The 21,999-nt window shown below is 34.3% G+C and overlaps 1 protein-coding gene across 2 annotated transcripts in view; it reads left to right on the top strand.

The window, feature by feature from the left end:
• Positions 1-21,999, top strand: part of ATP11A (ATPase phospholipid transporting 11A) — a gene marked incomplete at both ends in the record, with an annotated part of 129,490 nt that overhangs the window by 87,500 nt on the left and 19,991 nt on the right. For both annotated transcript variants that reach the window (XM_082498482.1, XM_082498483.1), the window contains 15 exons: positions 1,434-1,484; positions 2,846-2,910; positions 4,551-4,632; positions 5,957-6,107; positions 7,350-7,547; positions 9,970-10,143; positions 11,564-11,727; positions 12,037-12,108; positions 13,820-13,893; positions 14,148-14,251; positions 15,992-16,173; positions 16,872-17,123; positions 19,631-19,805; positions 21,076-21,178; positions 21,436-21,581. In XM_082498482.1, the coding sequence (XP_082354608.1) occupies positions 1,434-1,484; positions 2,846-2,910; positions 4,551-4,632; positions 5,957-6,107; positions 7,350-7,547; positions 9,970-10,143; positions 11,564-11,727; positions 12,037-12,108; positions 13,820-13,893; positions 14,148-14,251; positions 15,992-16,173; positions 16,872-17,123; positions 19,631-19,805; positions 21,076-21,178; positions 21,436-21,581 (1,993 nt within the window). The remainder of the gene's footprint in view (positions 1-1,433; positions 1,485-2,845; positions 2,911-4,550; positions 4,633-5,956; positions 6,108-7,349; positions 7,548-9,969; positions 10,144-11,563; positions 11,728-12,036; positions 12,109-13,819; positions 13,894-14,147; positions 14,252-15,991; positions 16,174-16,871; positions 17,124-19,630; positions 19,806-21,075; positions 21,179-21,435; positions 21,582-21,999) is intronic.

Raw genomic sequence — 21,999 nt, 5'->3', positions numbered from 1 at the left:
ACCTGGCTCACAAAATGAATGGTTGGAAGTTGAAGCTCACACTATTAGAGATGGTGGAATTTGTTGGGACAACTGTTGACATACAAATAATGAGAACACTTATTGGTAGACAGCTTCTACCTCTGCTAATTTTGACATGGCGCTTTACCTTTTAACAAACCACAGTGGCAAATTTTTCTTTCAAAAGGCACATAGTCATTTTACATCATTTACATCATTACCCTTGCAGGGTAACATTCCTACGACTCCCCACAATTGCCTCTGCCATCCAGAATGCTAAAGTCCAACTTAATGGTTTGAGGACAGTGGTATTGCAAATATAGTATACTGAATCTGTCTGGAATGGAGTTAATTTTCTTCATAGCAGCCCACGTGGTGTAGTGGTTTCGATTTGTGACTACAACAGTGTTGATAAGGTACCAATGTTTTAGTTATTGCTGAGCAGTGCTTGTACAGTGTCAAGGCTTCCTCTGTTTCTCACTCTGCGCCCCCCCTCCCCCCCAGCAAGTAGGCTGGGGGTGGGCAAGAGGCTGGGGGCCGACACAGCCAGGACAGCTGACTTCAGTTGACCAGAGGGATGTTCTGTGCTATATACTGACATGCTCAGCAATAAAACTGGGGGGTAGTCTTTCCAAAGTAGCTGTTGCTTGGAGACTGGCTGGGCATTAGCCTGCTTATGGGACGTGGTGAGTGGTTGCCTTTGCATTGCTTGTCTGTCGTCCCCCCCGCCTTTATTATTAATCAGTCGTTATCTCACTTTTGCTTTTCTGATCCTCTCCCCTGTCCTGCTGGAGGGGGACTGAGTGAGAGGCTAGTGGGTGCTTAGTTGCTATCCAGGATCAACTCACCAAATGTAGATAAAACGTACTTAGAGGTATTCAGAAGGAAAATTGCTTATTGGCTTCATGCTTTTGTTTTGTTTTTAAATAAGTTGTAGGTTTTAGGTTTTGTAAAAGATAGTAATCACACTTTTCTCAGGTAGCTTAGAAGATAATATTTCTTGTGTAATTAGAAGATTTATTCATAATTTTAAATCTTTTATTTCTTTTTATATCTTTATAACTTTACATTGACTTACTGTTCTGTGTATTTTTGTATCTACATGTTTTAAATATATCCATATGTATCTCTACATTCTTGTTTACTTCCTGGATAATCATAGCATGTTTAATTGGAAGCTGTTTGCTCACTGTAATAAATACTTTCTATAAAATGCTTCTCAAATAATCTAGTCTTACATATACTTTCTAAAGATTTTAAAAGTGAGAGTGATTTTTTTTAAAATATGTGTGTGTGGTATATATACATCTGTGTATAGAGAGAATGACATGTCCTTGTAATGTACATTTGAAAAACTGAAATACAGGGACATATGTGCGTAAGAATACACAAATTAGCAATGCTGTTAAACTACTTGTGTGATTCCCTTGCAGATTTGTTGGTCGAATAAATGTTTACCATGATAGGAATGAGCCTACTGCAAGGTAGGGAAAATGCAGGGTTTCTACTCATTCAATGATTTTTGGAGTTGAATAAGTATCAATAATGAGAACTACCTTTGTTTCACAAACATTGTGCTGCCTTGTCTTACTGATAGACTATTTTTCTCTTAAACATTTACAGATTGTAATTTCATTATCATAAGTATTTCATCATTTAATCAGTGAGATTTATGTCTTTATTCAACTTCAGTTTTTATTTGATATGTATTTAGTTTGTAAATTATGTTGATAGAATTTTGACAGTACTTTGATAATACTGCCCCATTAGCATGGGGTCTTGGTAGTGCACCAAACAGTATTGATAGTAACTTTGCTTCTTTCACTTTAAAGATTCTTTTGAATAGTAATGTTGGTTGGAAATGGACTTTTGTGGGAGAGGAAAGGAAAATGAGCTGGAAATACCTTTTTAATCTCAACAGCAATATCTTGATCTGTGTATAACGCTGTAAATGAGAAGAAAATCTGTAGCAGTAAGACTTGTTTTCCTTGGACAGCACTATTAGAACAATTGATTTTTTTTTTTTTTTTTTTACTGTATTTTTGTATAATCTCTTATAACCCAGATCATTCATGTAACATCACTCCAGTGGTTTAAATGGAACTAGTTTCAGGTTTTACATCAGAGTTATGACCCTGGGGTTTTTGTTTGTTTAAGGTTTCTTGATTTGGGGGGATTTCATGCCACAAGAACACTTTGAATAACATTAAAAAATACTGAACTTCCTTCTTGGGGCTTTTTCCGTTGCTGTCTGACAATTATGCATTCTGATTGTCTATAAAGTATTCCTTGGTTTTGCACTCATATAGTGGTTTGTATTACATATCATGCTCCAAAATGTTATTTTAAACTGCATGGGGATCCTTACGTTAATTCCCCCTAATTCTCAAGAATTTTTTTTACCTATATTCATCTTTATGCTTTGAAAAGTATACAGTAAGTATAAAATAATATCTTGTATACCATTTATACTTAAAATAAAATGGAAGAATGTATTGTCCTTAATAAGTAATTCTAACATCCGGGACACTATAGTTTATATGAGCCTAAAAAAGACTTGAATCAGTATTTTTAAAAAGAAGCACCTTACAATTTGGATTGAGTCTTTATTTAGGAACCTACATATGTGAGTTTTAGATGCATTGGTTTCTTGGATTCTGAAATTATAAGCTTAATTTTAGGCGTTTATTTATTTTCCTCTTAAAAGTTTTAAATTCTGCCTGGTAATTTTGTTACACAAAATAAAAATATTTGAGTAAAACCAATTTCCTGTTTTACATGGCTTCCTCTAAGGTCTGCTGCTTCTCTTTAAATGTTTGTATTTTGTAATACTTATCTTTTGCAGGCCATTAGGATCTGAAAATCTGCTTCTTAGAGGAGCCACTTTAAAGAATACAGAAAAAATCTTTGGTAAATATTTCTATTGATTTTTTTTAAATGGACCCTGAAGTAATAAGTAAACATCAAACAATGTTACAACTCTACAGTTGCTACTGAACATATGATTTCTACTGAATCACTTGATTTACAGCTTTTTTTATAAGGTTTACTGTTGCTACAGTTGCAGTAAAGTAACTGTTGTTATAGCATACAATGACTAGAGAGGTTTTTGGGAGGGGAATTTTCTAGTTTAGTCTTCAAGGATTAGTGAAGATGACTCAAATTCTTCATGTAAATATATGGCTTTTGAACATGCACTGTGAATTAATGTTGTTGTCCCAAAGCAGTTAATGAACTGTTAAAAAATGTGAAATCTGCTTGCTTTTTTTGTCAGAACAGACAGATAACCCAACCAGATAGAAATATGGCTTATAAAAAAAAAAAAAAAAAAAACCAACCAAAAAAAACAAACCAAAAACAAAACCAAACCACTTAAACAGTTCCTGAGTTCCTGATCAAAATTTGACTTTCTGCTAGCCAGTGTATTTTGAGTATATGAATTGTCTTCGTTCATGGAATATTTTGAATATTTTAGTAGAAATAGGAAGCACAAACTGAGATACGTTTTTTGGAAATTCTTCAAGAAAGAGGAGTGGGAGTAGTGGTTCTGTTGTTACAAGTCATTCTTTGCTGGTAACAAAAGGGACAAGGATCCATATCATGCTCTATCACATACAACTTCCCTACTAACAAAGATGATCATAGATAGCCAGGAACTACTTAGCCTAAAATACCAAAATCGTGCAAATTTTCCTTCAAATAAGTCATAAAAAGTATGTATTAATTTAAACTTGCTCTCTTTGCTATTAATTGTAATCTAAAATACATGAACTGATAAAATTAGTTCATAGGAAGTATTTGTGTAAACTTCGGAGGATGGTTTTAATATTTCTGTTAACTTGTATATCAGGCAGAGATGTTCCTAATATGAATGGTTGTTTCTGCTCTGCCTAACACATGGAGTGTTTGCCGTTACCCCAGCACAATCCATAACCTGAACTGTTTTATTTTAGCAATGTACAGCTGTGCTGGTTTAATAAGTACTTTAAATGCATCTTCTTGTTTACAGCTTCTTTCGGTTGTTGTATTTGTCTTGTGTATCAGTCTTCTGAAGTTTAGTCTCTCAATCTCTGCTATCAAAAGGAAATTGGTAATATCAAAAGATCACTGTTTTCATGAAATACTAAATTTTCCTGAAGCAAGCAAAAACGATGGCTGGGTTTTATTCTTCTTGGATGTATTCTGTAGTTTGGCCCTATCTGGATTTTCTTTTACAATGTATGCCTTAGATTTTAAAATTAAAGTAAAAAGAAAGAACTTAAAAATTCAAGGGGATATATTCAAAACCCAGCTTTGGTTTGGCTTTAATACATAGCAAATGTTAGCAGTTGGGAACTGTGACTCTGCAATGGGTTGTAAATGCTGGTTAAAATTTCCCTCTAAGAACCAAATTATTAAAGCCATTTCTGGTTTTTGAATATCATCAAAGAGTTCTTTTTCTTTAGGCTACAGAGAATTAAAGAAATGACAGTATAATAATCTAGTGAATTGTGCTTTTATTAAGTTATTGTACTGTGCAATCCTTAGTAAAACAAGTTGTCTAATTTCAGGTGTTGCTATCTACACTGGCATGGAAACTAAGATGGCATTAAATTACCAGGCAAAATCACAGAAGCGATCTGCTGTAGAAAAGTAAGATTTCTAATTTTTTTGGGGGGGGGGAGGGTGGAAAACTGCATGTTTGAATGGTGAAAATAAGTTTGGGGTTTTTTTTCTTGCTAAAAGCTGCTTTATTGGTTTAAATTAAAAAAAGAGATAGAGGGGCTTAAAATTTGCTTTTTTATGTGTAATCTTTTTTCCTTATAAAATGAGTCATATAACACTACATAAATGATATTCTCAATACTGAATTGTTATTAAGTGTTGGTAAGTGTAAAAATTGGTAAGTGTTAAAAAAAAAAAAAGCCACCTTTATGTAATTCTAACCTTTGTAAGATACAATGTGTTTTGCTGCTGTTCCGGTAGACTTTTCTTTCACTGGTTAGAGTACACCTATTGACACTTTTCCAAGACTATGTGTTTCAGTATTCTAACATTCCTTTTTGCCTTTTTGTTGCAATTAAGTCTTGGATTCAGTAAAAATAACTCTTTTGATGCACTTTGTATCAAATGCAGTAACACAGAGTCTGTCTGTGGTATGTTTTCCATGGTTTAGCTAAAATTAAAAGTTCCATATAGGCATATATGTTGGGAAAGGAAGACACTGCTATCCTCAAGGGATGAGCTGACATTTTGCTTACTTTTCTAAAATAGAGAAGATTATTTTCTAGTCCTACTCTGCTATCTGAAATCATCAGCTCTGAGTAAGGTGTCCAACCCTGTGGGAAAAAAAAAAAAGTCATTGTTTAAGGCAAGATGTACTGACCAGCTGACAGCCCTTCTCTTACGCAGTGACTGAGCAATGATGATGTGTCTTTCTATTGTTGTTGATGTATAACCCATGGCTTTTAGTTCATGCCTGTCATTAATATAAATATAATTTAAAATGTGAAGTTTTCTTACTCTCTTTTTTTAGATCTGTCTAGAAAGAGTTAAACCATTACAGCTACATAGCAAAATGTTCTTGATAGATTTATATTTCTATAAAAGTACTTATGTGAGTGTTTTTATATTGGCTCAGGGAAATGGCATAAAAAGGTCTGCAGATACAAGCCTGGTTATTCTGGTGTGATTCCATCTATCCTATTGTTTTCACTAATGTACTAGGTTTGGTAATGTGTCACACACATTTTCAAAACAATTATAGCAGTTAACATTTTAAATAGAAAATGGTTCTTGGTAATATTTTTCTTCATTGGGGAAACACTGTAGCGAAGTTATTTAACATCACAGCATTGTTAGACTTGCAGAAAATGTTAGGCTGAAGCACAAGTATAACATTTTTTAATAAGCTATGTAGTTTGTATGCTAATGGGATTTTTATTTTTATTTTGCCTTTTTTTTTTTCCCCCCCCAGATCAATGAATGTATTCCTTATTGTATACCTCTGTATTCTCATCAGTAAAGCACTAATAAATACTGTCCTGAAGTATGTCTGGCAGAGTGAACCATTTCGTGATGAGCCATGGTATAATCAGAAAACAGAGCCAGAAAGGAAAAGAAATTTGGTATGAAAATGAATTAAAATGCTAAAAAAGTTTCTCTAAACCCTTAATTTATAAGAATACTACCAGAAAAGTATGTACAGCCTGCTTACTTACCAATCATAAATTCTTGGGTTTTTGCTAACAACAGTGTATTTGTAGAAAGCTTGTATATCAAATTTTTGCATTTAAGTTGTATGTATGAATTTCACTGATGAGAAAATGTCTGTTTTAGTCTAGAAAGCCTCATGAAAGTGTTTTGGAGTTTCTTGTCTTTGATGTGAATTACTAAAGAACTGGCCTCTTGCAGAGAAATAAAGGACTGAAAGGAGCCCACAACTGTTGGCCATCATATAATGGACGTGTTCAAAAGAATCTGCTATAGGAATCTCTGTAAAAAAAACCTTCAGAAGCTTATTTTCATATGGCCCTGTAACTCTGCCATGAGCACTAGAGACCGACAACAGAGTTGCCAGTGTCCAGTGTTCTTATGGGAGCAAGGACATAGTCCAGAACAGATACCCAGATGACCCAAAGTAATTAACTCAACCCAGCACTACAGAAATCTTAAAGTTATTTCCCTAAGACCTTCCTATCAGACTAAGAGAAAATTTCCTTCTTTGCCCTGAATGCATGATGAGCACACGCTAGCCAGGCATATTCTATATTTCTCTTACCACTGGAAACACTATCTCACCCTGCTCAGCAGGTTGACTATACCTCCAGCTAGTGTCCACCAGTGAGAAAATTGAGCCAGGTTATTCTACTTGTATTGAGAAAAGGAAGGGAAACCCTTTATTTATTGATGAAATGTTGCCTGTAGTTTTATGGTATTCTGGTAATTTGTGAATATACATTTTATTGTTTTCCTTGTTCTCATACAGATGCTTACCATTCATATATAGTCACTTTTGTTACTTGCTCTAGAACTTTGTAACAATGATGTGTAACTGTACTCTACACTTGTATGTCTGTAGAGAAAAATACAAAGTTAAAATTTTTTTAGAGGATTGTAAGTGAACTCTTTCAGACTTCCAAATCCACAGTTAGTTACACTACACACACCCATGAAGTTTGCCAAATTAGTTGTGATGTTATGAATCATGAAGTTATACATCCTGTGCCAAACTGTGGGCTGTGAAAGATGTTGCTTACTGTTTGAAAGTTATTAGAAAAAAAAAATATAATTTGCAAATGTATGTAGTCACCTTTTGGATTTTGATGGTACATGAAAAAAATAAGTATTTTCATCTTTTTCTTTGGCAGTTTCTTCAAGCTTTTACAGACTTCCTTGCATTCATGGTTCTTTTCAACTACATTATTCCTGTATCCATGTATGTCACTGTGGAAATGCAGAAATTTCTTGGTTCTTATTTCCTTACATGGGATGAGGAAATGTTTGATGAGGATACAGGTGAAGGACCACTGGTGAATACTTCTGACCTCAATGAAGAGTTGGGACAGGTAAATTTCATCAAACAATAAATTTTTCAGCTATTTCTACCATAATTTTTTATTTTAAAATGATCACTTCAAATTTTTGTTGCAGCTTAGTGTGCATTTTCTTTAGTGCTGATTAATTTTAAAAATAAAATTTGAGATCTTCTGATTCTCAGAATCAAAAATTCTAATTTCTTAGCCAGTCAGTGGAAGGCAATTAGTTTTACTTACTAGTAAAAGATAAAAACTTTAAGAAGGTAATGATTTCTCGCTATCAACTATAGAGGGAGGTTATATAAGCATCTAACTTCCTTAGGGTAAAAGTCAGAAAAAAAAGTCAGGAAAAAAAAAAATTTTTGTCTGGCTAGACTGACACCAAATCTCCATACGCAAGTTTTACCCAACAAAATGATTGACTGTCCCTCTCCTTTTCCAAAAGAAATTCTGTCTTTATTGTTCTATCTTAAGAAAGTCATCACCTTGACACAGATACACATGTACATTTTTGAGAAAATATTTAGGATCTCCATAAATTAAAAATGTTTTCATAGGTTTTCAAGTAAAATCAGTAAGATGGTGTATTTCTTTATTTTTGTACAGCCAGACTAGTAATTAAACTTTTAGGGACACATATCTGTTTGGATAAAGGGAGGTACTGAGTATTTTATTATTGTGGAAGTCAGCGCTGTCTCCCATAAAATCCTCATAGAGAAGCAGGTGAATTATGGACAGGATGAGCAGACGGTGAGCTGGATTGAAAACTGGCTGAATGGCCAGGCCCAGAGAGTGATGGTCAGCTGCGCAAAGTCTAGCGGGAGGCTAGTAATTAGTGCTATGCCCCAGGGGTTAATACTGAGTCCAGTCTTGATCATTAATGATCTGGATGATGGGGCGCAACCTGAAACAGAAGAGTCTGAACATCAGGAAACACTGTTTTAGTGTGACGGTCACCGAGTTGCCTAGGGAGGTTGTGGAGTCTCCCACCTTGGAGATAGTCAAAAGTGGTCTGGACGTTATTCTGGGCAAGTGGCTCTAGGTGTCCCTGCTTGAGCTGGGGCATTGGATGAGATGACCTTCAGAGGTCGCTGCCAACCTCAACCATTCTGTGGTTCTATTATGAAAAATAACTTACTACTACTTAATTTAAGCATTGTCCCAAGAATGGGACCCTCATCTGTACTTGGCATTATCAGTACCAATCAAATGAACTAAATTTTGCATCCACATTTTGGAAAGATATTATACATTGTATTTCTAAGGCTTTGATTGTGAATCATTATTTGTACTCGTAGCAAATAGTGTCACAGTGATATAGACACTATTTCTTTTTTACCATAACAGGTGCTGATCCCAAAGCAACACATTGAATGAATGAAAGTCCTTTGCTTGATAGCTTTTTATATCTTTTATAAATGTATTATGAAACTGAATATAGGAATTGAGATGAAAGAAATCCATAGAGATCCTGTCCACTTTGAAAAAAGTTAAATATGGGTATTGTGCCCACAGATAACAAACCACTGGAAAATTTGGAAAATTGCCTTTTCAGATTAATGAATGTTGGAAAAGTCAGTCTAGGAGGAAAGTTCAAATATTTAATAAGTTCTTTTACAACTGAGAACAAAAAATCATTTTTTATTTTGTACGATGCCTTTGGTAAATGTTGAAGTTTGTTAAACAATCTGATGAATAGTAAATAATTGGCTTACTCCCAGCGTTTAATTCCTAACCTTGTGTAATGGTCCCAGTTTATCAAATATATACATGCAGTCTGTATACATTACCTATACCCAATAAACAAAATAGAGCTTGTGCCGATCTAGCTGTTCTGGTTTATAGTTCAGGTTTTGGTTTTATTCTTTATGGTGTTATATGCTGGGCCTCATTGTAAACGATACAATTAATGAAAAATTCAGTATTGAGACAAAAGGAATGTTTCCAGGGCAATAATAGTGCACGTGTGTATAACTGTATGTGACCAGTGTCCTCATTTACACTAACATAATTGTAATGGGGAATTCTGATATTACCCTAAGGACCCTCCTGACAGTAACGGATACAAATCCAGACACATATGCTAAGTAATGATACCCGGGAAATGGAATTTGCGTGCATTTTGTTTCCATGAATATCTGTCTTGCAGCAGGAAAGACGTTAAAAAACAGAAAAGAGCTTGAGAGAAGAGTGAAAGTAAGTTAAACACATTATTTATACGTGTTATGAGGCAAAAGATAGCTTTGCTGATACTTTTGTATGCTAAAATCTTTCAGTACGCACATTTCCGTGGAAGGTGATTCCCAAAAGGAATTGTTGTTCCTTCTCTGAAAGAGGCTGCATAAGGATCTTTAAAGGAAGGTGTAACTCAGTAATAATCTCATTTATGTTAAGAAACCTTGGAAAATATCTATTCATATTCCTGCTGTTTTTATTTTGTGCTCATTTGCAGATTGAGTATGTCTTCACAGACAAAACAGGAACGTTAACTGAGAACAACATGGAATTTGTAGAATGTTGCATTGAAGGGCACGTTTATGTACCGCATGTTATCTGCAATGGCCAAATTCTCCACAATTGTACAGGAATTGATATGATCGATTCTTCTCCAGGAGGAAGTGGAAAGGTATGATGACTTTTTCTAGGTTCTTGTTTTTTACAACAAAACGTGAAAATGGAACTATGCTAATGAAGGGAAAATTAGAAATATAACATCCTTCAATTTAACTAATCAAAGTAGGTATCTGCAGGAAACGCATCACAACATAAACATTTTCCTTTCCTAGTTCAGAGCAAGATTTAGATGCTTAATAGGAAATTTCCCAACTTACTGCAGATGTAAAACTGAATTAAATAAAAAACCCCAAACAGAACTTTCTTTCGTTAATAGCTAAAGAAACATAATAACTGGTTTCCATTTAACATTAGCCAGAGTAGGGAAAGCAAGGCAGGTAACTCCTCAACGGGGAAAATGAGTGCTCAAGGCAAACACTTTAGTCATCAGTGAGTGAAGGAATGGCCAGAGAATGGTTTTTGATCAAGTTAATTTACTTTTAAACATGACTTAATGTAGTGACATCTGAAATAGCATGTATATGCTGTGGCACTTCTGTTACCTAAAGCAAATAAGTTAGTTGAAGGTTAAGGAAACCCCAAATATCAACTGATGAACAGTGTGTAAATGGGGAGGATAATCATAGCCAAAAGACAATATTTTTTAAAATATGTCAGTACAGTCACAAGTCATTCTTTGGCCATCCCCTCCACTATAGCAAAACAAGGCCTCTTAAAATATACTGGTGTAATTCAACAGCTTTATGGCTCTCACCTATGGCCCTCAGAAGATGGTCCCAAGGTGCATTGTGTTTTTATTTTGGAGTTACAATGACACAGACAGTTTGTATTGAACAGTACAGAAGAACAAGATTCAGATGGGAAGATACAGTTAGAACACAGCCAGTTATCCATGAAATAGAAATCTCTTTCTGGTGTGATTCCTAAACCAGAAAAAAGAAATGGATAAGCTCTTACTACCAAACCATCTGAAACTTCATAGAAGTTGTTGGCTTCAGTTGCCAAAGTCCCCCCAATTTTTTTTTTTTTTTTTATTAATATAAAACGTCTGAGAGGTGTTCAAACTGCATAAGAAATTGAAATCTGTAAACACTTGCGCTCCAGGTGCTGTGTCTCTCTGCCTGGATTCAGGACTCCTAAAATTTTTCCTTGGCTAGTATTTAATACAGGTCATTAAGGTTTAAACAAAAGTAAAGAAAAAATCCTTTAGCCACATCAAGAAACTCAGAGGAGGCAAAAGATGCACAATCTTTTTTGGGCATCAGTGCTTTGACTTGCACGATACTGGCAGCTGTGTGGTTACCACTGGGAAAGACTTGGCTCCCCCTAAAAAAGGCTCCCCTGTGACACTATCTTTACCTGATAATAAAGTTGTAATCAGTGACACTGCTAACTTTCAAAAAAAAAAAAGTTTTCAAAGGAACACTTGAAATTGATAACACATAGTGACAACCATTTCTTTTATTTTTTAGGAGAGAGAGGAACTATTTTTCCGAGCTCTCTGTCTTTGCCACACAGTTCAGGTAAAAGATGATGACAGCGTAGATGGATTGAAGAAAAGCCAGCTCTCAAGAAGATCTTGTATATATATATCATCATCACCTGATGAAGTTGCTTTAGTTGAGGGAATACAGAGGTATGTGTGTAATTAGGTATTATAATTTTTTAATCTGGAGAAGCCTAATCATTGAAGTTTAAAATTGTTTTGAGCACAGTAATCCTAATCACAAACACTGAGTCATCTAGAGGTGATGATTTTCTTAACATACATTCATGATTATTCATACTCATAAATCAAATAAAAAGTTTGTTGGTTTTGGTTTGGGGTTGTTTTGTTTTTTTTTTTTCAGAAGATAAGCTTGGTCTTAAATCCTCACGACATGCTTAAACTGGATAATTATGTATTTGTTGTATTCATTCTCTTGATGTGTGTTTCTTTTTGCAGACTTGGTTACACCTATCTAAGGCTGAAGGACAATTTTATGGAGATCTTAAATCGGGAAAATAACATAGAGAAGTGAGTAGTTAAAAATACAACAAAATGGACTAATGAGGAATTTTTATAGATGTGTTTAATAAATCATTCTGTCCTTATACATTAATTTTTAATTCATAAAATTCAGAAATTGTACATTTTAGTAAAAAAAAAAATCTATTTATAATTTTAAATAGACCCTGTAGTTCTATATTTTTGCTTAGTCTCCTAGTTTGATAGTATATGCAATACAAATATTAATATAACAGCTAAAGTGTGATGTAGTGGTTCGTCACTTAATCTAATAGGTCCTAATAGTTTTAGGAACTATGGGTAGTTTTCCTTTGTTATATGGTAAATAATTTTTTCTTACTAGAAGATAGTACGTACCACACTCATTGTTCACAAATAATCTGTATAATTTATAGGAGGGGTAACAGGTGTAGAATAAATTTCTATAGCTGGTTCAAAGAAAATTTAAAACAGGTACTGTATTTTATGTTGTTTTCCTTTGACACGTAGAGTAAATTTTGAAGACCATAATATAAGGAAAACATCCAATAACTTTTAAGTGGTACAGTTGTTCAATGGGATGTACATACTTTTGAAAATGTTACCTTGCACTTCTGTAGATGCCTCCTGGTTAAGTCTGTTGTGTATCTGGATGTGTACTTTGCTAACTACGCAAGGATTCTCAGGCATGCGTATAGCAACCCTGCTGTTATTTTTACCCGTTTAAGGGGAATATGGAGGATTTTTCTCAAAGGTTACTTCAGACTTTTGTGTCTCGACTCATAAGAACCGGAGTCAGTATAATTTGGTGATTTATGAAGGCACTATAATTATTAGGAATTTTCTCCCAAAATGCATCACAATTTGTAGACGTAGGCCTGATCCTGCTCCTTGTTAACATCTGTTGTAACTTTTAATGAAATAAACACCGTGGCCTTGCACAAGTTTACACTTAGAACTGAACAATCTAAATAAATAAGCAGATCTATTTTATAAGCAAAACATTAACAAAGATGAATCCTGAAGAGATTGGGATTAATGATTGGGATGCTTATGTCTGTGCTGGAAAAAGGGGGTCTGCCTTAGATGAAATAAGTAACAGAGTAAATGATAAAAGTATATAAAGTGATGAATTATACAGAAACGGTACGACAGGAGCTTATGTTCATTTTTCCTTCTAGAAAAGAAAGGAACATGGGATAAAATCAAATAATACAAACAATGGAAAATGTAAAACCAGAAAAAAGAAATGTTTTTTTGACTTGAATAACTTGTCAGTCAATACTTGAGCAAGAATCACAAAACTAGCTGGGCGCTTTTGTGACAGGAATAGTCTAAATTATAAAAATATTAAATAAAGACTTCTGTGTAAACACCTACACATTTCAATTTCTAAGGCTATCTCTGGGTATTATAGGTAGGAATTTACTTACTTTATAAGCAGTATAGTTCTCTACTGCAAGGTTTCTAGTCTTCTGCTTAAGTAAATTATATTGATTGTACATCCAAAGCTACCTAGGAACGTCATGCAGACAAATTCTGTTTCAAGTAATTAGGAGCTGAGGGCCTATTTATTTTTTGTAACCTTCTGTTTCTTTCTGTATTAGTTCCATATTCCATAATACTCAACATAATTTTCCATGTTAGAAGCCATGTTTTATTTGATATGCTTGAAGTCATAATAACCAGTTTAGGTATCTGGAAAAGCAGAGTTGTTTAAAAAATATTCTGTTTGTTTCAGGTTTGAATTATTAGAGGTTTTGAGTTTTGATTCTGTGAGACGGCGAATGAGTGTAATTGTTAAATCTTCAACAGGTAGGGCTGTCACATTCTATTGCTTCTTGGGGGGTTTTGTTTCACTTGAATTTATGGCAGATATCAAAGAATTAAGCATTAATCACAGTTTCTGTGCCTGCCTTTTTTATAAAGGGGACTGGGTACCTGCGTGAGTGCAAATGTTTTAAAAAAGTTGGAAGAAATCTTTTTGAAGACTGTTTTTTGTTTGGTTTTTTTTTTTTTTTTTAAAGATACATTTGGCCATTTTGAATTCCATGTGCTGTCTCTTTTAGGTGATATATTTCTGTTTTGTAAGGGAGCAGATTCTTCCATATTTCCTAGAGTTAAAGAAGGCAAAATTGAACAAATACGATCCAGAGTTGAACGCAATGCAGTGGTAAGATTCCTTTTATTGATCTGTTCATGGGTATAATTGGCAAAAAAAATAATTGTTCTGACCTCCTGCTTGATCTGTTAACAGATTTGTCTTCCTGGGCACTGAGGTTATTCTATGCCAAAGTGCACACAGGCTGTATGGGTAGCAGTCTGTGTTACTCCCTTATTTGAATCTGTCTTCCATCTCATCTTCCAAATGGCAGATGTGGTGAGATATGAGTGCATTAGGTATGCACAGGTGTATGTTAAACCAGAGGTTATCAATTAGCTTTTTATATGGCACTGTGGTGGTTTGAATTAATTACTGAATGAAAGAAAAATAAGAAACTTCACTGAAAATCTCATCTCTGCTTTCAGTCCCTAGCATTAGCAATTGTGATTTGCTGCCTTTGATTGCTTTACAAGCTCTTAAAAGAAAATCCATTAGAGCACAGTGTAGCAATGAATGCGCTTCTTATGGGGAAACAGTGCAATGATCATCCTTATGCATAACATTTTTGCTTGCTAAAAATGAGCTATGAACTGCCTGAGCACCTTTAAAAGAAATTCAGAACTTGATTTTACCTAAAGGTTAGTATTTGGAGTTGTAAAATACTGAATTTTGCTGCGTCAAAAAATATGCAGAACCCATTGCAAAGGAATATGACTGCCAGTCTTATAAATAGGATAAAATTTGCTGGCATCCAGTACTCAAACTGAAAACAAAGTATTATTACAGGTCTGAGAGAAGCAGTGTAACTGCCTTTTGCTTTGAAGGGAAACTTCAAAACTATTTGCCAAAGTGCTTTGCTAAGCTTTACTGTATGAAACAGCTATCTGATAATTACAATTGAAGGAGGCTAATGAAACCTAAATAAGTATTTACATATCATATCCATCCAGTGTCTATCAAGAGGGAAGTCCAGACCAACAGCTATTTCTTCATCCTGGATAATTGGAAATAGGTCTGGCTCCCACATACAGAAGCTTCTGAAAGAAGATACAGGCAGCCACCTGGCGCCTGCCCTTCTCAATAGCAAGGGTCAGGGAGATTTTTTAATACTTTGCCTTCTTGGATAGGTAATAAGTAACTGTACAAAGACCTACTGAATTAAAGTTTTATGAAGATAGTGTTGTGAGAGGCAATATATTTGAGGTGGCAAAACTTCCTTTCTGTGTTGTAACAGCTTTTTCCCACCTTACACAGTCTATATACTCCCTCTCTTATTCATCGCACAGTCCAGAAGTCTGATCCAATCTGAAACACCCACGCTTGACTGAAATGGCACAGTTGGATTTTCACTTTCAATATTCTCTGATGTTTTGTCCCTGTCTCTGCTGCAACACAGCATCAAAATCAGACTCTGCAGAGCTACTATTTATATTATTGTTATTTATTCTGACTCAGGCTGCCTAATTATACACATAGAGAAGGAAACCTTTCCTTTGACTCTCCTTTCCCTGGTAATCTTATACATGCAGTTCGGTGCCTGAGCTGTTGCTCTTCTGGATTACTGAGGTTTGTCCCAGAGGTTGTAGCTGCTTCCAGGGCAGCACAGAATCAAGACGACCCATGTTCTAGTCTAGTCTGTACTGTACTATTCTATAATATACTCACATCGCTATAAAAGTGAGTAGTGGGACTCTTCATGTTAATAGTAAAATCATTCCAACTTTTCAAATATTCCAGCATACACACTAGCAAGAAGCCTAGGAAGAGCCTTCTAAGAGGCATTTTGTTTCTTTTGATTATGTTCTTTAGGAGGGACTGCGAACATTGTGTGTTGCATATAAGAAGCTCACTGCAGAAGAATATAGCAATGCACAAAAGCTGCTTCAGAGTGCAAAGTTGGCCCTCCAGGACCGGGAAAAGAAATTAGCAGAAGTGTATGAGAAGATAGAAAGAGATTTTATTTTACTTGGTGCTACAGCTGTTGAAGATCGGTTAGTACATTTCTTGGTTTCTTATGTTTAGTGATGTTACCAAAGTAGTTGAAGACTCCGCTTGTAACTCTTTTTCTGGATTAGAGATTTATTTGAAAAACCCTTTATTTGAATCATTTCCGTACCCTTAGCCTACTAAAGTTACAGATGGTAACTTTAAAATTTAGTAAGCTAGTAACAATAGTTAAGTGTACAAAAATCAGTATATTCAAGCCATTTACATGCGGTTCATGTAGTACCTTATTGAACAAATTGTAGGAAAAAAGTTTCAGAGGAAAGAACTACAAAATGGGTTTTGAGGAAATGAAGGCAGAATCTTTAGGTATCAAAAAAATTCAAAAACTGTTAAAACTGGGAGGTAACTTTAATAACTCAGCAGTACTTGACTCTTTGATGTCATTAGCTGAATGAACTGAAAATGTTTTAATTGAAGTACTTCTCTGGGGAATGAAGCATCTTGTCTTTTAGGCTATATAAATGCAAGGTGAAACTTTGAGCACTTTAAAAGTGTCAAAACTAATGGTTTATAATGTACTACTCCCCTAAACATTTTTAGATTCACACCTTGAGGAAAACTCTTAGATCTGATAACTCTTATTGACATTTTTTATTTGGTTATGGAAACCTTTCAATAAGGATGCCTGAATTTCTAATTTCCAAGCAATCTGTCGATGTATGTTGTCAATTGACTTCCACAGACTACAAGAAAAAGCTGCTGACACTATTGAAGCGCTCCAGAAAGCTGGAATTAAAGTCTGGGTTCTGACGGGAGACAAAATGGAGACTGCTGCAGCTACTTGCTATGCTTGCAAACTCTTCCGGAGAAATACACAAATACTTGAGCTAACCACAAAGAAAATTGAGGAACAGAGTTTACACGATGTGCTTTTTGACCTAAGCAAAACTGTCCTAAGACACAGTGGCAGTTTAACCAGGGATACTTTCTCAGGGTAAGGAAAAAGTTGAATTTTCAAGCCAGGAATGGGCTTCTGTGCATTTCATAAAAGTTAAATGATTCATCTATGACCTTAAGAGCAGCAACATACTATGTTTCAGTTTCTGTTGTTAAAGTATGAACTATTGTATGGCAGTTAAGTATAAGTTCATTTCACATAAGTTTAAATTCTCACATTTGTGGATCTTTCTAATTTCTGGTACTGCTTTAACTAAACAACATTGTAATTATATATTTTTCCACTGCAAAAATACTTATTCTTTGAAAAAAATGATTGTAAAGCAAAATAATGTTTCTAACTTTTAAAAAGGAAGCAGATATGTTATATTCCTGTAATCAGAGTTAGTATGTGATATAACTTTCTTGATAAGACCAAGGCCACAGAGGGCAACAATATATGGCTCTCTTTCTAGGGAAGATTATGCTGCATTTACAGACAGGTGACAGGCTACAGCATAGTACCAAATCTTTCGGTGTGCATAAAAATACTTAAAGTGCCCTAAATTATAAAGAAATCATTGACTCCTGTGTATTTTGAATATCAGTAGATCGATAGGTATCATGTATACAGAAGTGAAAAATAACATGGAATAAGATAGAAAATGGCATTAAAAGGCAAAACACAGGTATAATGTAAATTATGCCTCATACAGGTAGTAAATTCAGCTACTTATTTGAATCTTTGTAGCTGGTACGCATTACTTGCTCTTTTTTTTTCCACTGTAAAAACCTAAGAATTGTACTTTAAAACATTTCCATCATCTTAAAATGTTAAGAAAAGAAGTTACTGGTCTTCTGGATGTAGTGGTGCATATTTGAATTGTTTTTCTTTTTAATATGGAACCAGCTAGCAAGTACATTTTATAAGCATTTTTAATAAGTTTGTAGGAAAGGAACAACAATTTAACAAGCATTTGTGGTATTATTTTAGCAGAGAGTTTCTCTTAGCCTTACAGCTTGAAACTCTGGGCCAGAGCATTTTTCTTCGCTCTTCTTACACTTTAAACCCCATTGGTCTAATTGAGAATGTTTGTAGATTCAGTTAAATAAATCATATTTCTCTATGTCATCTGTACCACATTTAGCTTAAGTCTCACAGGCCTTACAAGGTATGTTTAAACATGTTTGTTTCACTTTTTGTGTGTGCAATGCCTATTTTCTAGACGTTAAGACTCACCAGAACTTTTTGTCTTTGACTCCAGAGTTGGAGAATATGTTTAGACAGTAATAGCAGGATTCTGTCTGGATGTTCAAATTCAGGCTGAACATCTTTCACTATAATACGTCAAACATGAATGTCGTAATAATAAATTTTTGATTGATATTGTTGTATACTAATGGCGTTGCCCTTTGTGCCAATGGTAACAAAGTGTTGAAAATATCTGAACCATTACTAAATACAGTTTACAGTACTTATTATTTATAAAAAAACAGCTGGTGTTCTAGTAGTGAAGATGGAGATGCTTAAAATACATTAATATCAATAAATATGGTGTTTTTCTCCCAAAGATTGGGTGTGGTTGAAACCATGTTTGTTGAAAACCCATGCACAGTAGTATAACCTTGGAGCACTGAAATTAGAGCACAAATAAACCTCAGTGTATGTTTATACAACACTCACTGCTGAGCTGGAGCCTGAGGCTGTTGTGTAATGCAGGCAAATGCAAGGATGCTCTGAAATAACTAGTTTGGATGCCACAGAAGACTGCTCTTGTTGTGCAGACCGTCTTCCCCCATTGTTCAGCATATGTTATTGTGGTAAACTGCTTCATGTGACCACAGTTGCACTTCTAGCAATACCCAGATTATTGCAGGTATACCAGTAATAGATTTAGATATGTAATAATATATGGTAGTATTATAGATAACATATATAATTATTATATTTTAATATTATAATTACAGGTATACTTCCATCAGACTTAGCCACCACACTAAACACAAAGTATATATACTGTAAATTTAGACAGCGGCCTTATCTCTCCAGGCCAACAAATCTATTTTAGGCATTTCCTTCAAAGCATGGTTTACCTCTTTAAATGTAGACACTTGGAAAAATAAAATTATTTTCCTCATCAAAGTAGGTTTCAAGAGTACCAAAGGCCTTTCCCTTTAACTTTTTTTCTCTATATTATGGAATGTTCCACAAAATTAGCTTTATTCCTGCAACTCGATTTACCTCACTGCAGTTCTTGGAGCCCTTTCAAACCAAACTGAAAGGTCATTAATTATACACTCATACTCGCTGGTGAAATCACTGAGGTATCAGATTTCTGTCTTTGAACTGGCGAAGCACTGAATATTTTCAACATAATCTAGAATTTTGAAATGTCATAAATAGCAGTCCTAAACAAGGAATTTCCTTTAGAAGCTATTAATTTTGCAGTATTCCATAGTCATTATTTTTTCATTAATTAATTTTCAGAAAAGAGCTATTGCAAAATTTAAAATATGTCTGAGAATTTTACAGTGACTCTTAGTTTATATTTTATTCCTGAACAGACTTTCAACTGATATGCAAGATTATGGTTTAATTATTGATGGAGCAGCTTTATCATTAATAATGAAACCAAGACAAGATGGGAGCTCTGGTAACTACAGAGAACTCTTTCTTGAAATTTGCAGGAACTGCAGTGCAGTGTTATGCTGTCGAATGGCACCTCTACAAAAAGCACAGGTTTGTATTTCATTTCATATTTGTTTCTTAGCTGTGCACATATGTAAATATTGACATTTAATATTCTGTATGACTTTCTATGGTAGCTTAAAATTCTGACATTCACTTTTGTATCTTCTATAATGGAAAAATTTAAAAAGAAAAAGGGAGGGAGAAAATTTCTACTGGCAAGCAATTTAGATAATAGTATGCTAAAATAGCACCCAGCTGTGCACCTGAATTTGATTTATGTACATATTGTGCAAATTTTATGGTTGGTACATGCTGATAAATGAACATATTTAATGAACTGAACTAATTGCTTCCTTTTTAACATAACAAGCTTTGAATAGTCTACTATCTGTTGATACTACAAGAACCTGCATTATTTATTACTGTAGAGTGGTATTTCTTCTCTATTTTTAACATAAGCGGGAAGGCAAGAAAGAAGAATCCAGACAGAAGAATGTGTGCATTATCACTTTTAAGTACTTCTTGACTGTTGTATACCAGTTTGTATCAAGTAAAAACATATCCTTCCATTACTGACGCATCTCAATATAGCTGAAAAACTTTTAAAGGAAACAAACGTTGGAATATGCGCTTTTCCTTTCAAACTGTCACGTCTTTTTCTCAGTGCTGAGGTACAGTGTGTGTAGCCCTTATTCATTTTAACAAATGTATTTAGCCAGCACTTCTTAAACTGTCTGGAAGTTTGTAGAAGTTTTTAGTTGCAGCTGACTCAGTACCAAATTTATAGAAGCGATCATTTATAACTGAAAGATTTGAAGTCAAATTTTTGGGTAGTTTATTTGTCAGCAGTGTTTAGATGTATGCAGACTCCTATCACCTTTTCTTAAATAGTAAGAAAAAAGTTCAGCAGAATTAAGGAAGCAGTCTTTAGTTTCAGTCTTTAGTTTCATGATTTCTTTGAAATTGTACGCTCTGTCTCTGGAACCCTTTTAATTTATTATTGCACTTACACAGCATTAAGCAATCTCAACATCTTCCTTTCTGCTCTTCCTTCCTCTTGTCCATGTCTGTCAAAATAGTTGGAAGGATTTGAAAAACTTTATTTTATATTTGGAGCAAATACTTTTAATATGAAGAAATTACTGTGATTTTTATGCATAGTAGTTGCATTGGGTGATATTGTTCTTGTGTCCCTTCACAGAATTTCTTATATAGCTGTGTTGGTAATTTTTAATTAATTGTACACTCATGCAAAAAAGCAAACCATTACGGAGAAGAGGTTTTAACACTTTTTTTTTTAACATTTTTTTTTTTCCAGATTGTAAAATTGATTAAATTATCAAAGGAGCATCCTATCACATTAGCAATTGGCGATGGAGCAAACGATGTCAGTATGATTCTAGAAGCACATGTTGGAATAGGTAAGTGTGCTTTTTAGAGTATTAATTCAAATGAAATGACAAAAAATATTTACTTCTTAAAAATAGGCAGCCTCAAAGAATCAAGTTATGCATTTTATAGACAACTTTTAGTGAATTTGCCCCAGGAATTTTGAGATACAGTGGTGATCGCTTATTAGATCAACATCATAGCATTAGTATATCATTTTACAAATAATTGTATCTTTGAAATAGTTCTTCAGTTATTAAACAGCTTCATCACTTCTTTTTTTTCGAAGGAATCATTGGTAAAGAAGGTCGTCAAGCAGCGAGAAACAGTGACTATGCAATACCTAAATTTAAACATTTGAAAAAAATGTTGCTTGTTCATGGGCATTTTTATTATGTTAGGATATCTGAACTTGTGCAATACTTCTTTTATAAGGTAGGAGAATGCTTATTCTAATTACATAAATCTCAAAAACTTATATGTTAATATCTAACTATATACAATTTGCGCGGTCAATGGTACAAAAAAGCAATAATTCCATAAATAGATGTTGTCAAGTGCCAGATACAAAGCTGAAATGGCATTATTATTTTTATGCAGACCATGAAGTGAAATAGCTTTTATATATTTTGTAATCTATGGTATGTTTAAAAGCAAAATTTGCCTTGCCTTCTCCCTCCCCTCCCCCAAATTCCAACAGACTGTTCTACTTGTTTTCAGTACCTTCTGGGCTCTCTCTACAGTGGCTTTTAAAATGAGGATGGAAATAGTATTTGAGAATTTAGCATAATTTCATTTATATTAGTTTCGAAATTCATTGGCCTAGTATAGGTGGAGAAAGTTTATAATGTTC

This window comes from Vanellus vanellus (genome assembly GCF_965231255.1).
Source record: "Vanellus vanellus genome assembly, chromosome: 1".
NCBI classification, from domain to species: Eukaryota; Metazoa; Chordata; class Aves; order Charadriiformes; family Charadriidae; genus Vanellus; species Vanellus vanellus.
This window is presented reverse-complemented; position numbering and strand designations above follow the sequence as displayed.